The sequence below is a fragment of the Miniopterus natalensis genome, chromosome 15 (genome assembly GCF_054644295.1).
Source record: "Miniopterus natalensis isolate mMinNat1 chromosome 15, mMinNat1.hap1, whole genome shotgun sequence".
NCBI lineage: Eukaryota > Metazoa > Chordata > Mammalia > Chiroptera > Miniopteridae > Miniopterus > Miniopterus natalensis.
Genome location: NC_142095.1, coordinates 11094527 through 11108297, shown reverse-complemented (window position 1 = coordinate 11108297; position 13771 = coordinate 11094527). Strand labels below are relative to the sequence as shown.

At 43.4% G+C, this 13771-nt stretch overlaps 1 protein-coding gene across 3 annotated transcripts in view; it reads left to right on the top strand.

The window, feature by feature from the left end:
* The window catches only part of CNOT10 (CCR4-NOT transcription complex subunit 10), a 38653-nt gene extending 26860 nt beyond the window's left edge, over positions 1 to 11793 (top strand). For all 3 annotated transcript variants that reach the window (XM_016198832.2, XM_016198830.2, XM_016198833.2), the window contains exons 14-19: positions 4401 to 4514; positions 5888 to 6018; positions 6721 to 6756; positions 6959 to 7086; positions 10343 to 10418; positions 11352 to 11793. In XM_016198832.2, coding sequence (XP_016054318.1) covers positions 4401 to 4514; positions 5888 to 6018; positions 6721 to 6756; positions 6959 to 7086; positions 10343 to 10418; positions 11352 to 11503 — 637 coding nt within the window. In that variant the 3' untranslated portion in view covers positions 11504 to 11793. The remainder of the gene's footprint in view (positions 1 to 4400; positions 4515 to 5887; positions 6019 to 6720; positions 6757 to 6958; positions 7087 to 10342; positions 10419 to 11351) is intronic.
* The last annotated feature ends 1978 nt before the right edge of the window (positions 11794 to 13771 follow it).

The window sequence follows — 13771 nt, the reverse complement described above, 5'->3', positions numbered from 1 at the left end:
CTGTAGGACATTTCCTTCACGTTGTCAGCAGCTTACGCTCACATTGGCATGATTCACATGTGCGTCCCAGGATTTCATTTAGCTGAACTGGCGATCAGAGTCATCAAGGCCAGGGTTAGAATCATTCTTCACAGGTCTGCCACTCTGTGGAAACCCCACGGGGCCGCTGCTGACATCGGACAAATCATTTAAGCCCTCTAGGCTTTACTTTTCTCTTCTGTCCAATAAGTAAATTGGATGGGGTGATCTTAAGGTCCTGTCCATGTATAAAATGTGACGTCTGTGACTTTATGCATTTATTTGCTGCCTTTGGTGGACTGGGTTCTCTGAGATGCTAGATTTGGTTAAAAAGAAGAAACTTTTCCAGCTTCTTTGTACTGGGCTTCTATTTGTTTTGGATTTGGGTGTGTTTGTCAGTAAGATTTTTCTTGCACAGAACTGTTAATAGAAAGCAAAATGTTTACAGAAGACATGTAGTGAAAAACTTACCTAATTTAACTTTTGAATTTTCTTAAGAGTTGAAAGTTGACAGGGTTAACACTTTCTAGATGGTAACAGATAAATAGAAAAGCCTGAAAAAAATACTTTTTTTTTGGAAATTTTAAAATCCAGTACCATAGGCAGTTTTTTGGAAGAAATTATCTTACTGAATTTTTTGCAGTTAAGCTTTCAAACAGTGTTTGCTATGTGATTGCCTTGTGAATTTTTTTTCCTTTGACAAATGGTGACTTACTGGGTTTACCCCGTTCTAACCCCTCTTTAATAAGGGTTAAACTACCTTAGATACTTGTCATCGATTCATGTAATTTACAGAATACATGGCTTGACAAATTTTAATGCCCAGTCTTATATAGCTTGTTGCTGTAATTTGGTGCTTTAAGGAAAGGGGTTCCCCCCCCCTTTTCTTTCTTTCCTTGGTCTTTTTCTTTTCTGAGGGTCAGCGTTCTGTGGACCTAGAGCCAGCCTCCCCGGCATGTGGAGGAGAGAGTGGGGTTGTGTCAGGTCCTCCACAGGGGGCAGAAGCTAGTGTGTCTCTTCCCCTGAGGTACAGTCCTTCCAGTCTGCTGAACTGTCAGATCCACTGAAGGGTTGGCAAAGCAGATTGGACAGTGACTCGAGGAAGTAGTGGGGTGTGGGGGGGTGTCAGTATTTTAAGTAGCAACTATCAAAAGTAAAGTGTGTCCTCCAGGACTTAGTAGATAAAACCGTGCACGTCTGCAGTGTTCCCAGTCTGAGGGAGTTGTGCAGGAGGCAACAGGATTGTTTTCTATGAAGAAAGCAGGATGAGTGAGAGGGTGATGAGAGGCGAGTTAGAGTCCCTGTAAGGGGCTAGGAGAAGGGGAACGTAAATGATACTTCAAGTTTCATGCTGCAGAACTTGCTCAATCCCAATGTTTCTTGATCAAAAAGCCAGCTTTCAATTTTTGCATTTACATATTTAAGTTTTATTAATGGAAATATTATTGTATTAGACTCTTTTTACCCTGCTGTGATTTGATATGGTATCTTATGGGGAAAGGGGCAGAAGTTCAGGAAAACAGATTTTTACCTTGTACATAATTGCAGTTTGGACTTCCTGGGAAACAGAATCCTTGCTGCAGATCTTACATGACTGAATTCTGGACCCAAAGTGGGCTTGACAGTGGGCTGGAGCAGTAATAGCCCCCTACTGTGGGAAGCGGCCAGGGCAGGCTTTTCCCAGCGAGCCTGCCTGAGGTGAGGCTGTCCCAGCCTCTAGGACCTGGGCACTCAGGATGGCTCCTGTCTGTGGAGCCAGGAAGGAGTGGGTTTGGTCAGCAAGGTGGCCTACTGGGGGGACAGGCATCGCTCTGGGTGCCTGAAGAAGTACATTTTTTTTTTAATCCTCACCATTGCTTTTCAGAGAGAGTGGAAAGGGAGAGAGAGAGAAATATCGATGTGAGAGAGACACATCAATTGCGGAGATCGTGCCTGCAACCGAGGTACGTGCCCTGGGCCAGAATAGAACCTGGGACCCTTCAGTCCACAGGCCAATGCTCTAACCACTGAGCAAAACTGACCAGGGCAGAAGCCACAAATTTAAAACATTACAAAGGATGGTCTTCAGCCCGGCCGGGCGTGGCTCAGTGGTTGAGCATCAACCTAGGATCCAGGTGATCGGGGTTCGATTCCCAGTCAGGGTCCATGCCCGGGTTGTGGGCTAGGCAGCCGATCAATGACTCTCTCATCATTGATGTTTCTCTCTCTCTCCCCCCCTCTTTTCCTCTCTCTGAAATCAATAAAGATATGTTTAAAAAAACAAACAAACAAAAAAGGGTGGTCTTCAGTGAATACATATTAAACACTTCCTGCAGGTGGTGAGAAATTGTGGAGGGAACAAAAGACGTGGGCCTCTGCTTTTAAGGAGCTTATTTATGTTTTGCCCCCATCTTTGGCAAAGTCACCAATGAAAATGGGTATTAAGCTCTGTGATTGTCATTCATATGGACCCTGAGTTGATAGTCTTCTTAGGCCTCTGGAAAATCCGACCCAGGGCTTTAAAAGTCTTTTTCTTCATAAGCAATACATACCTGGCCGATAAATGTTCATTGCCATTTTAAAATAAAAACTACAAGTAAGCCAACAGGGGAAATTAAGTTACCCTAATCTCACTACATGGTGAGCTAACCACTGAAGTGCTTCTGAGAATGGGAGATAAGTAGTCGCTGCCTCCCTCCTTTGGGCCTGTGAGTCTTCTGTCAGGGAGAGGACTCCCCCAGGGGCCCTGGCCACAGGGTGGTCTTGCTGGTGAGGACAGCTCTTGGAGATACAGGGATACTGACAGTAGGTTTGTCAGGGAAATCCGTTTGGAAATGACTCCACTTGCCTGCTCTCAAATTCTCTGCGAACAGGGTTCAGGTTTTCAATTGTGCTCAGTAACAGAATTTAAACTTGTAATATTTGGTTAAATTGTTTTCTTCCTTTTCAAAAAGATGGTAGGTGCATATATATGTGCATAGTTATATGTGCATTAGAGAAATCATAATGTAATCTTACCCTTCTGCTTTATTTTTAGGGCAGTCCTGTGAATTGGTAGAGACGCAGTGTGATAGGATGGGGGAAAGCAGTGAGATGAGAGTCCACTGTGTTGACTGCTAGCCTGACTCTAATCACACCCTCTAAGCTAGAGAATAGTGTATTTAATTACTTTTGGAATCTCAGTTTCTCCATTGATAAAACAAGGAACCGCATTAGGCAGTCCTTCAGCCCTACCATTGTAGCCTATGGCCATAAATCTCAATTTCCTTTTGCCTTCTCTGGGACCAGTCTACTTGGTGCTGTTAGAAGTTGAGGGGCTACTTTTCCTTTAGTGGATAATTTTCTAAGGTTCCAGCAGCCAGGGATGAGCCAGTGAGAGGAAACAGCAGAGCCCTCCCAAACTGGCCCAGCCCGGCTTTTACTGGAAGGGCCATTTCTACTCGGAGGACTTCAGAGTGTTAGAAAACTGTATGGTGATACGATTGCATTCTTCCTTAGACTGAAATTATAGCCCAAATGCACTTAATGATATACACATGTATTGTAATTTGTAAACATAACTCAAAACCCTATGTCTGAGTCAGGTCATTTGCAGCCGGCCATTCAGACTTCATTTCTATTTGACAAGGGTTTATTTTAAGATTGCTTTGCAGAACGGTTGTTTAACATTCAAGTGATCTATTAGTGTCAAGTCTTTAGCTAGACTGTTTTAAATGAGCCGCACGTTAAGTAGAAAATCAAACAAATTTAGGTTTCCAGCTCAACTTAGCAAAATCAGTGTAACTTAAAAATTTTCATTCTCACGTGTTTTTATTCAGCCTGGGTTTTTTTTCTTGAATATTCATTTAGGATAATAAGTACCTATGTGACTGAAATTCTTTTTGTTACTCTTGATATTATTGCTTAGTAAGAACTAGTCTTCTTAATGGGCTCAGAGAAGAACACTTTCCAGTAGCTAAGTGGATTTTTAGTAACTTAATTATGTTTCTTAGCAAAATGGCAAATATATGTAGGAAAAATAACATCTGCTTCTATAGCTTTATTTCTAGGCTGTTAAAAGAAATGTCCTATGGAATTAAGTTCTCACTGGGCCATTAACTACATTATTTTCTTACAAGCTAAATATATATTGTAACTCTATTTGGGTAATTTGTTGGAGATTGGTTTGGGGTCAATTGGATGGAAGCTAAAGATGATTTAGGTAAACAGCTATACTGTGCTTCAGACAGTATTTCGTTTTATACATCCTTCTAATTATTTACCATTAGCACTGTGGCTTCCTCTCTGCTTTCCTGGTGTCCAGATTGTCACAGTCATAATGAGGGCATTCTTTCCTATTTAACAAATGTAACCATTGTCAGTTTTGTAACTCAGGTTTTCAGCCCTCCCCTTTTATGTTGCAGATGCTCCATCCTGGCCTGTAGTGCTTACGTGGCTCTGGCTTTGGGTGATAATCTTATGGCTTTGAATCACGCAGATAAACTTCTTCAGCAGCCCAAACTGTCAGGATCTCTTAAGTAAGTGTGACTTGCCCTGTGTGTCCCTGGTTTGTTTGGTTTGGAGATTTTCCGTTAGTTTGTGGTGCATGTTACTTCTTTTTACTCCTCCAGTGGAATGAATACATATTAAGGGAAAGCAACTGGTAATTTCATGTTTGATGGTGAAATTTTTTCACTTGTTGCATGTCCGTCCGCTCCCCCCTTACCCTGCAGCTATCTAGTTGGGGCCGGCTAGCTAGAGGAGGTGAGACCTGAGCTGGCCCTTTAAAACGGGGAGTTATGGCTTGTGGAGATGAGCCCAGCTTTGAGCCCAGGAAGGCAAGGCCACAGGGGAGCAGTGGGTGTTCTCTGCCCGGGACACTGTCTGATGGGAACAGAGGAATCTTCAGGGGAGTAAATATTGACTGGATGTATGAAAGTGGGACCAAACTGTGGAAGCTTTTATAAAAGTTTAGTTTCACCTGTTTTGTTCTCATGTAGGAAAAGTCATTACAGTTGTGAGCAAGGGTGTAATATGCCTAAGCCTGTTTTAATTTTGAAAAATCAATCGGGATCATGAGGAAAACAGGTTAAAGTAAGAAACCGGAAGCAGCAGGCTGTTGTAAGCCAGGAGGATATGCATCTGCTCTAGCATCAGTGGACAGAAAATAGATGATCAGAAAAGCGGAAACCTTTAGAATGGAAGTAAGGATGGTGCAGCTGCAGTCTGGTCTCAGTCTGGCCTGGTGCTCCGGTGTGTTTTAGCTTTCCCAGCAGCAGGGACTGGGAGCTCTAGTTCTGCTTCTTCACATGATGGGTATTCCTCCTTGGATCTGCCTCTTGTTCTAGGAGCTCATTACCTTCTTACAGCAGTGTTACTTTGTGTTTAAATAGAACAGCATAAATTTGCCAGTTTTGAACTGTTTTCTTAATTGATATGTGTAATTTGTTCCTACTTAGCTAATATAAAAATGATTATTGTATATGTATTTTAAGATTTTTAAATTGATTTTTAGAGAGAGGGAGCAGGAAGAGAGAGAAAAACATTGACGTGAGAGTGAAACAGGGATCAAGCCCATGACCTGTTCATGTGCCCTGACCAGGAATCGAGCTGGCAACCTTTTGGTGTACGGCTTAGGCATATTACACCCTTGCTCACAATTGTAATGACTTTTCCTACATGAGAACAACCAACTGAGCCACACCAAACAGGGCAATTATATTGTATATTTTAAGATCATTTTAAAGAGATAAAATTTAACTGAGCCTTAAATGATCCATTTATAAACTTAGATTTCAGTTCAAGGACTTGGAATATCTGAAATATACACTCAACTCTTACTATACATTGGGTACTTTTGTGATCACCTACTTTTCAGTTTGAAATCTGTTTTTTGTTTTTTTAATTTTAGGTTTTTGGGTCATTTATATGCTGCAGAAGCCCTCATCTCTCTGGACAGAATATCTGATGCCATTACTCACTTGAACCCGGAGAATGTCACTGATGTCTCCTTAGGGATCTCTTCAAATGAGCAGGACCAAGGTTAGTGAGGACACATTTGATCAGAAGTGGCCACCATTTCCACTTCCTGTTGTAACTCAGGATGTGTGGAAATTTAAGGGCACAGTTGTGAAGGGAAGGAAGTTTTAGGCCAGCTTTCCACATTTTTGTCTGTACTGACTTTGTAGTAATTGTTTGCTAAGTAGACCTAGGAGTTATCATATGGTCTAAATTCTATCTTTTAAAAGGCTGATAGTGTTAGAACTATGGTTTTAAATCATGGCTCAGTTTTTTTGAGGGAGTGAGACTGGCATTCATTTTATTTAAGATTATGTCTCCGGCATGGGGTGGTAGGTGCATTCTAATGTCTTTTTTTTTTTTTTTAGACATACCTTTATTGGTTTCAGAGAGAGGAAGGGAGAGGGAGAGAGAGAGAAACATCAATGATGAGAGAGTCATTGATTGGCTGCCTCCTGCACTCCCCTGACCCGTGATCAAGCCCCCAACTCAGACATGTGCCCTGAGTGAGAATCAAACCATGATCTCCTGGATCCTAGGTCAAGGCTCAACCGCTGAGCCACGCCCAGGCAGGCCTGATGTCTCTTAACAGAACCTCCACTACAAGAAAAGTAGATACCGCTACAATTGCCTGGATATTAGATTTTCATTTCATAAAGGAAATTAGGTTCTTAGAATATATACTCTGTTGTACTGCTTCCTCAGATTTATTTTCACTTTTTGTAGGATCAGACAAAGGAGAAAATGAAGCAATGGAATCCTGTAAGTGAGAAGCTCTGTGTAAATACTTACGTAGCCTGGCCCGCATCCCAAAGATTTAGACTTGAGCCTTCTGTGTCCTTCATTTGTCGGCCTGGGGAGCAGAGCTGTGCTTTATCCCGAGCAGTTCTTGGGGCAGTGGATTGGGTTGCTCCCTTGCCCTTGGCCTGGCCTCTTCACCAGCATGTGTGCTCTTTCTCCCCAGCTGGGAAGCGGGCCCCTCAGTGCTACCCCAGTTCCGTCAACTCCGCTAGGACCGTGATGCTGTTTAACCTTGGCAGCGCCTACTGCCTGAGGAGCGAGTACGACAAGGCCCGAAAGTGTCTGCACCAGGTGAGGCTGGAGAGGGCAGGGTCAGGCCCTCTGGAAGAGCAGCCAGCAAAGGGTGTGGAGTATGGGTTTTGTTATTTTGTTTGAGGTTCCTGGTGAGTTTGTTGAACACTGGAATATTATTTTCCAAGCTTACAAATGCAAGGTAAACAACTGATCATTATTGAAAATGAACCTAGGACTTGTTTTAGGAAAAAAGGAAAATGAACCCAGGCACTTAATGGAGAGTTTTTTTCTGATGGTTTTAATAATTTAAATTTCAAAAGATTGAAAACCAGCCCCGGCCAGTGTGGCTCAGGGAGAGGGGGAGGGAGGGAGGGAGGGAGGGAGGGAGGGAGGGAGGGAGGGAGGAGAGAGAGAGAGAGAGAAACATCAATCAGTTGCCTCCCCTACTGGGAATCGAACTGGCGACCTTTTGGTGCATGGGATGATGCTCCACCAATTGAGCCACACCAGCCAGGTGTGGCTCAATTTAATTTAATTTAATTTTGAATTATGTGAATCTATATCTATTCAAAAAGTTAAATTACAAATATACTATACAGTATATACTATAGTTTCAGAAAGACAGGGTTCAGGAAGCTGGTACCAAAGAAACTCCACATACGCTAAAGAAAGCTACTGACAATGTGTAACTAACATAGACTCCTGAATTCTACCATGGAAATGTTGCATCATCAGCAAGTGCCAAGGAAGATTCTGACTGGACCTCTTTAGGTCACCTGCCAATCCCTGAACCAGTCATGGACACAGACCTTTACCTGTAGTAGGGCAACAGGTCCCACCACTGGCAGCCCTAGAGGGATCTCACAGAATCGGAAAGGAGTCATTCCTCCAAAAGATATTAATTCATCAGTTTCCTGTTGAGCATTTACTCCTGTGCTCAGCCATGGGAATAAGTAAATAAGCGGGCATGATACAACCCTGCCCCCGTGGACCTTACAATTAGAAGATGCTTTATTAAAAAGGGAATCGTGCCCTGCCAGGCATGGCTTAGTGATTGAGCATCAACCTAGGATCCAGTAGATCGCGGTTCGATTCCCGGTCAGGGCACATGACCGGGATGGGGGCTCGATCACGGGTTGGGGGCGTGCAGGAGGAAGCCAATCAATGACTCTCTCATCATTGATGTTTCTCTCTCTCTCTCCCTCTCCCTTCCTCTCTCTGAAATCAATAAAGATATATATTTAAAAATTTAAAAAAGGAATTGCAAGGTCGGGGTTATACGGATTGTAAGATTTTTAATATGGAAAGTTTGTGCCAAATGATATACTGACCAGCAGCACGAGAGAGCCCACATCCCTACATGCTTTCAGAGTAACTGAAATTGAAATTATACCTATTTTGTCCGACCGGTGTGGCTGTTGGTTGAACTTCATCCCATGCACCAAGAGGTTGCTGGTTCAGTTCCTGGTCAGGGCACATGCCCTGGTTGTGGGCTCGATCCCCAGTAAGCGGCATGCAGGAGGCAGCTGATTGATGTTTCTCTCTCATTTTTGGTTCAACAAAAAAATATGTATATATATTTTAAAAGAAATTAAACCGCCCGGCCTGGCATGGTTCAGCGGTTGAGCATCAACCTAGGATCCAGGAGATCATGGTTCGATTCCCGGTCAGGGCACATGCCAGGGTTGCGGGCTCAATCCCCAGTCGGGGGCGTGCAGGAGGCAGCTGATCAATGACCCTCATCATTGATGTTTCTGTCTCTCTCCCTCTCCCTTCCTCTCTCTGAAATCAATAAAAATATTTTTTAAAAAAAGAAATTAAACCTATTCTCAGGATATGGTGGCTTCAGGAAATTTCCAGCAGTGATGGAGCTTACCATGCAGAAAATAACCAGGAAAGATGTTTAGTCAACTTACTGGTATCTGGTCAGCATTTCTGACCCAAAATCAGAACAGTTGAGAGTGATGGACTATCCAGGGAAACACGTTCGATGTTATCTAGGAGTTGAATACGCAAGTTACATGGGCAAGAGTTCCAGTGGTTCAGTGTTCTCAGTGGCAAGGCAGGGGTGTGTAACAGCCCTTTTGAATGTGCTTGTGGACCGATGACTGCAGCAAACAGGGCTTTTGATCTAAAGTTACAGCGTGTACGTTGCAGTTCAGGTTCTCGTGCAGCAGGTGGCCATGGTGGCTGCCACTCTGGGAGACAGATGGGGTCAGGCCTGGTTCTGGGTCCGAAGAGGGGTTGGTTTTGGGCCCTTGGTTTTTAGGTTAATCCAATGGCTGGACCTTTGTTAACTGGGAGGCCCACCCTGCTTGGGAGAACAGAACAATGAATTGAGAGGTTGGAAAGGGCTCCCGAGTATATGTTTCTGAGGTTGCCTGCCCACCACTAACCATTCTGAACAGTCAGTTTGCAAAATACCATTAAGTCTCATAATAGAAAAAGCTACAGACTGTGGTCAGTGCAAAGAACAATAACTGGCCTGTGTTAATAGCCGGTTGGAGGGAAAATGGAGACTTTAATATTCACAAAATGCCATAAAGGTGATCTTGCTTGTATAAAGCTGGCCCTGGAAGTACGAAGTCTCGTTTTCTGAACTGAGTTGTTACACCTCAGTGATGTGGTGGGAGGAATAAAAAGCTCCTTGCTTCCTCCCCGGGGAACTTAGGAGCATGTGCTCTGGAGGAGAATTCCCCCCCCCATACTGTGTCAGTCCTTAGGAATGTAAACATGGGATATGCGTAGTGGTATGCCCTTTTCTCTATCGCCGCCCTGTAAGTGTGACTACCTTTTGCGAACATTGGGAACTTGCAGGTTCGAGTCCTGACCTGTTAGGAAAACGAATGAATGAACAGGCGTGCAGATTCTACTGTAGGTGCCACTGTACCCGTGGTGGAAAGCCACCGCAGGCCTGGCTGATGAGTGGAGTTTGCAGTCGGGAGGGTCTGATCCCCCATCTCAAAACCGAATAAAGACAGCAGAGAGGTGAACCCCAGGCAGGTGAAAACCAAGGGGAAAGAAAAACTTTCCCCTGCAAAGAGCTCATTATGGATTAGGCAAGGGGAGATAAACACTTAGCTAAAAACTACACGTCTGGTTTCATTGGTAGGGATCAAGACAAAGACATCTGGGAGCCATCAGGGCAGAACTGTAGTGGTCCCTGGAAGGTCATGTGGGAATGAGCTTCAAAAGTGTGCTGACTTGTATTGGGAGGCTGATGCCCTTTTTTTTTCCTTTCTTTTTTGGCATTACTTGGAGCTGGAATCCTAAGCTGCTGGTGTCATGGGTGTCTTTTTTGTTTTGCGCACAGGCGGCCTCAATGATCCATCCTAAAGAGGTGCCCCCTGAAGCCATCCTACTGGCAGTCTACCTCGAACTGCAGAACGGTAAGGAATTCTGCCCTCTTCCTGTTGGTGTCCACTTTTTCTCTTTGAAATGGAAGCTTTGCCTTCCTTGACGACATTACCCATCAGTTTCTTCTAAACAAAAATGTAGCTAGGGAATTTTTGGTATCTTACAAATTCCTGCTTCTAGCAAGTTAAGCGTTTTTCCTTCTATCTGTGAAAATGCAGAATAGCATAACTTCTGACAGTTACAATTAATCCCTACTGATTAACCTTTCTCTTAGGCAGCCAAATGACTCTGCGGTCGTGAGTCAGAATGCCACTTGCTCTGAGTTGTATACCTGAGTACTTTGAACAGTGTCATTAATGAGTTTTACAGGAAGCCAGTTTTTGCTGAAAATTATTTATCCAAACCTAAATTCAGGGTATACCACTGATACAACCTCCAGGATGTGGCTCCCTGGAAGAAAGGCTACGGGTCCTACATGAGAGGTAGCATGAAGTAGAAAAGACATTTGAATGGGAGAAATTAGAGCAGACACAAATAGTAAGAGCTGAGTGGTACCTTCCTGTGGATTGTGGGAATCCTTACAAGGCTCCCCTCTTTATAGCTGAAGAAGGGGCGTTAAGTGCCTGGCATCCAGCAGGCCTTGGCCTCCTGAAAGGCATAATTAGGGTCAGTGCATGGTTCTAGATCCCTTCTGTGCATCCTACCTGTAGACAAGTTTTCAACCTGTGCTACACCTTAGAATCACTGGGGAGCTTTAAAAATCCCATTGCTCAGGTCATACCTGAGATCTCTTAAATCGAACTTGTGGGGATGGGACAGAGGCATTATGTGATTCCAGAGTATAGCTCTTCTAGAACATCTTTTACCTCCTTTGCAGGATTCTGATGATATGCTTTGTATGTGGTGGTATTGTAGCGTACCTTTTTTTTTTTTTTTTTTTTTTTTAATGGGAACTGTTTTTATAGGTAATACCCAGCTGGCCTTACAGATCATCAAAAGGAATCAGCTGCTCCCTGCAGTGAAAACACTCTCTGAAATGAGAAAGAAACCAGTGTTTCAGCCCGTCCACCCGATCCAGCCCATCCAAATGCCGGCTTTCACTGTGCAGAGAAAGTGATATTTTGCTCTTGGAAAACTGTTACCTGAGACCCAGGGGAGTACTTATGGGCCTTTTTAGTTGTATCACAGCAAAATGAATAAAGACAGATGGTGAAGGGTGCTAGTTTTGGAGATACAATTTGAAGCGATTCTAACCTCTGATTTTCTTTTGCCGGAAGCTTTCTTAAAATTAAGGATTCACAAATTCATTTTCATTTGTTTTTCTTTAATCTTTGCTAGACTATTAATTTGGAGCTATTATGTAATGATCTGTGTCAGAGGCAATTAAATCATGGTCTTATCAGAACAGTCTCATATAACATATTTTGTCTTTCTTGCAAGTGTTCAGAGTATTTTGGCATCTGAGATTTAGTGTTAAGGTTTATAAAATTGAGAGAACAACATCAGCAATAGATGAGTAGCCCATCCAGAAACTGACCCGGGTGCAGAGGGGAGAAGTTATTGTGTGTTTTATGCCTAGCTATGAGTAAAAGGACCAGAAAATGCAAATAAAACCCATAGAGCTAGTAAAGTATTTGACTGCCCAAAAGAAGAGATTACTGATGTGAAAGGAATCAGTTTGTTTGACAATCATGAATGAAGACAAGGTTCAGGGCTGGTCCTGCATCACCCTCCTGTACCCTTGGGCAGAAGCATTAATCTGGAGTCCCTCAGCAAACTTTTCCAGGTTTATTGCTAACCCCTTTGCAAATGCAAACAAAAATGTAAAAGCTCCTTTCCAAGAGACAGGTAAGTATTGCAGGATTGACAAGACAAAAATTTGTGCATAGGGTCGATATACTAACCCTAGGTAGGAAAAAACCCGCACAAACATAGTATAGACTTGCTTTAGAAAAAGTGGGTGACCTCCCAGTTAAAATCATGTTTGGTAGATTCATCAACGCTAGTCATTTAGGAGTATCTCTTGCTGTGTACATCTCTTCAGTTCCCAGATTTGAAGACCAGGTGTAACAGGGTATCACACTAGCTAAATTCATGTGCTTCCTGGGTTTCATAGCTAGAGCGGGGAATGTTTGCATAGCACAAGATTTATCCAGAACTTTATCTGAATTATTCTAGCTGAAATCAAACAGAGTATATAGGGCTATATCCAGAACTGAGTATTTGTGGTATATTACACATTGCCTGCAAATGACTCAGACGTGGGGGAGTTTCTTCCTTCACTTATATGGGATGGATGTGCACACAGGTTCTGTTGCTCTTTTGTCACATTATAGTTTTTTTGTTTTGCTTTTAATTGACTTTAGAGAGGGGAGGGAGGGAGAGTGAGAAAAACATCAATTTGTTGTTCCACCTATTTATGCATTCATTGGTTGATTCTTGTATGTGCCCTGACCGGGGATCGAACCTACAGCCTTGGCATATTGAGACAATACTCTAACCAACTGAGCTACCCAACCATGGCTGTCACATTACAGTTTTATACACAAAAGAGATTCTTTCCAGGTAGGTACACAATATAGGCCCTAGCTTCCTTGGGCCTCTCAAAGCCTTTTCTAGATGAGATGAAAGGAGGACCCTTACGCTATACTGGTCATTGGTCCAAGTGTGCAGTCTCTGCTTCCCCAAGCCCCAGCTCTGTGGGACCCATTCTTCTGCTGCAGGGTGGTCTCAGAGTTGCTTGGCCTTGGCACCTTCTGGAGAGTAAGTCTACAGGCCTCATAAATTGCCAGGGCCCCACCGGGCCCTTGGTTGTGTGACGTGGGAAAAGGCCTGTAATTATACTCAAAGACACCTTTGAAGAAATCTCAAGAAATCAGAACTTTCCCTGCTTGCTGGTTGGTTTGTGGGAAAGCAGGAATCACTCTGAGACCAGTTAGACCTCATGTTGGTGTGTTAAATAAGAGCACATTTGGCTACAAGTAGCAAAGATGGGTCCGTGGTTTAAAGGATGAATGTTTTTCTCTCACTTGAGAAGGGGGCATACAGGGGCCATCATGAACTTGGCTCTATTTTCCCACGTCACTCTTAGCATTTGGGCTTTTGTCCCTGTGGTCACAAGATGTTCCAGTATTATACCCACATGGAAGACAAGAAGAGGGCAAAGGCAACCTATCTCGATAGGAGACTGTCGGGATCAAAGCTTTCCCAGAAAACCCCAGCAGACCTCAGCTTACGTCAACTTTGTCAGATCAAGTCATGTAGCCATCCTTAGCTGCAAGGAAGGCTGGGAAAGAAGTGAAATTATTACGAGTGTCTGCTGCAGTTGCTGGAACAGCCCAGTTAAATGCTGTCCCAGCCTGAGAACTACGTCTGATTCCTTGTG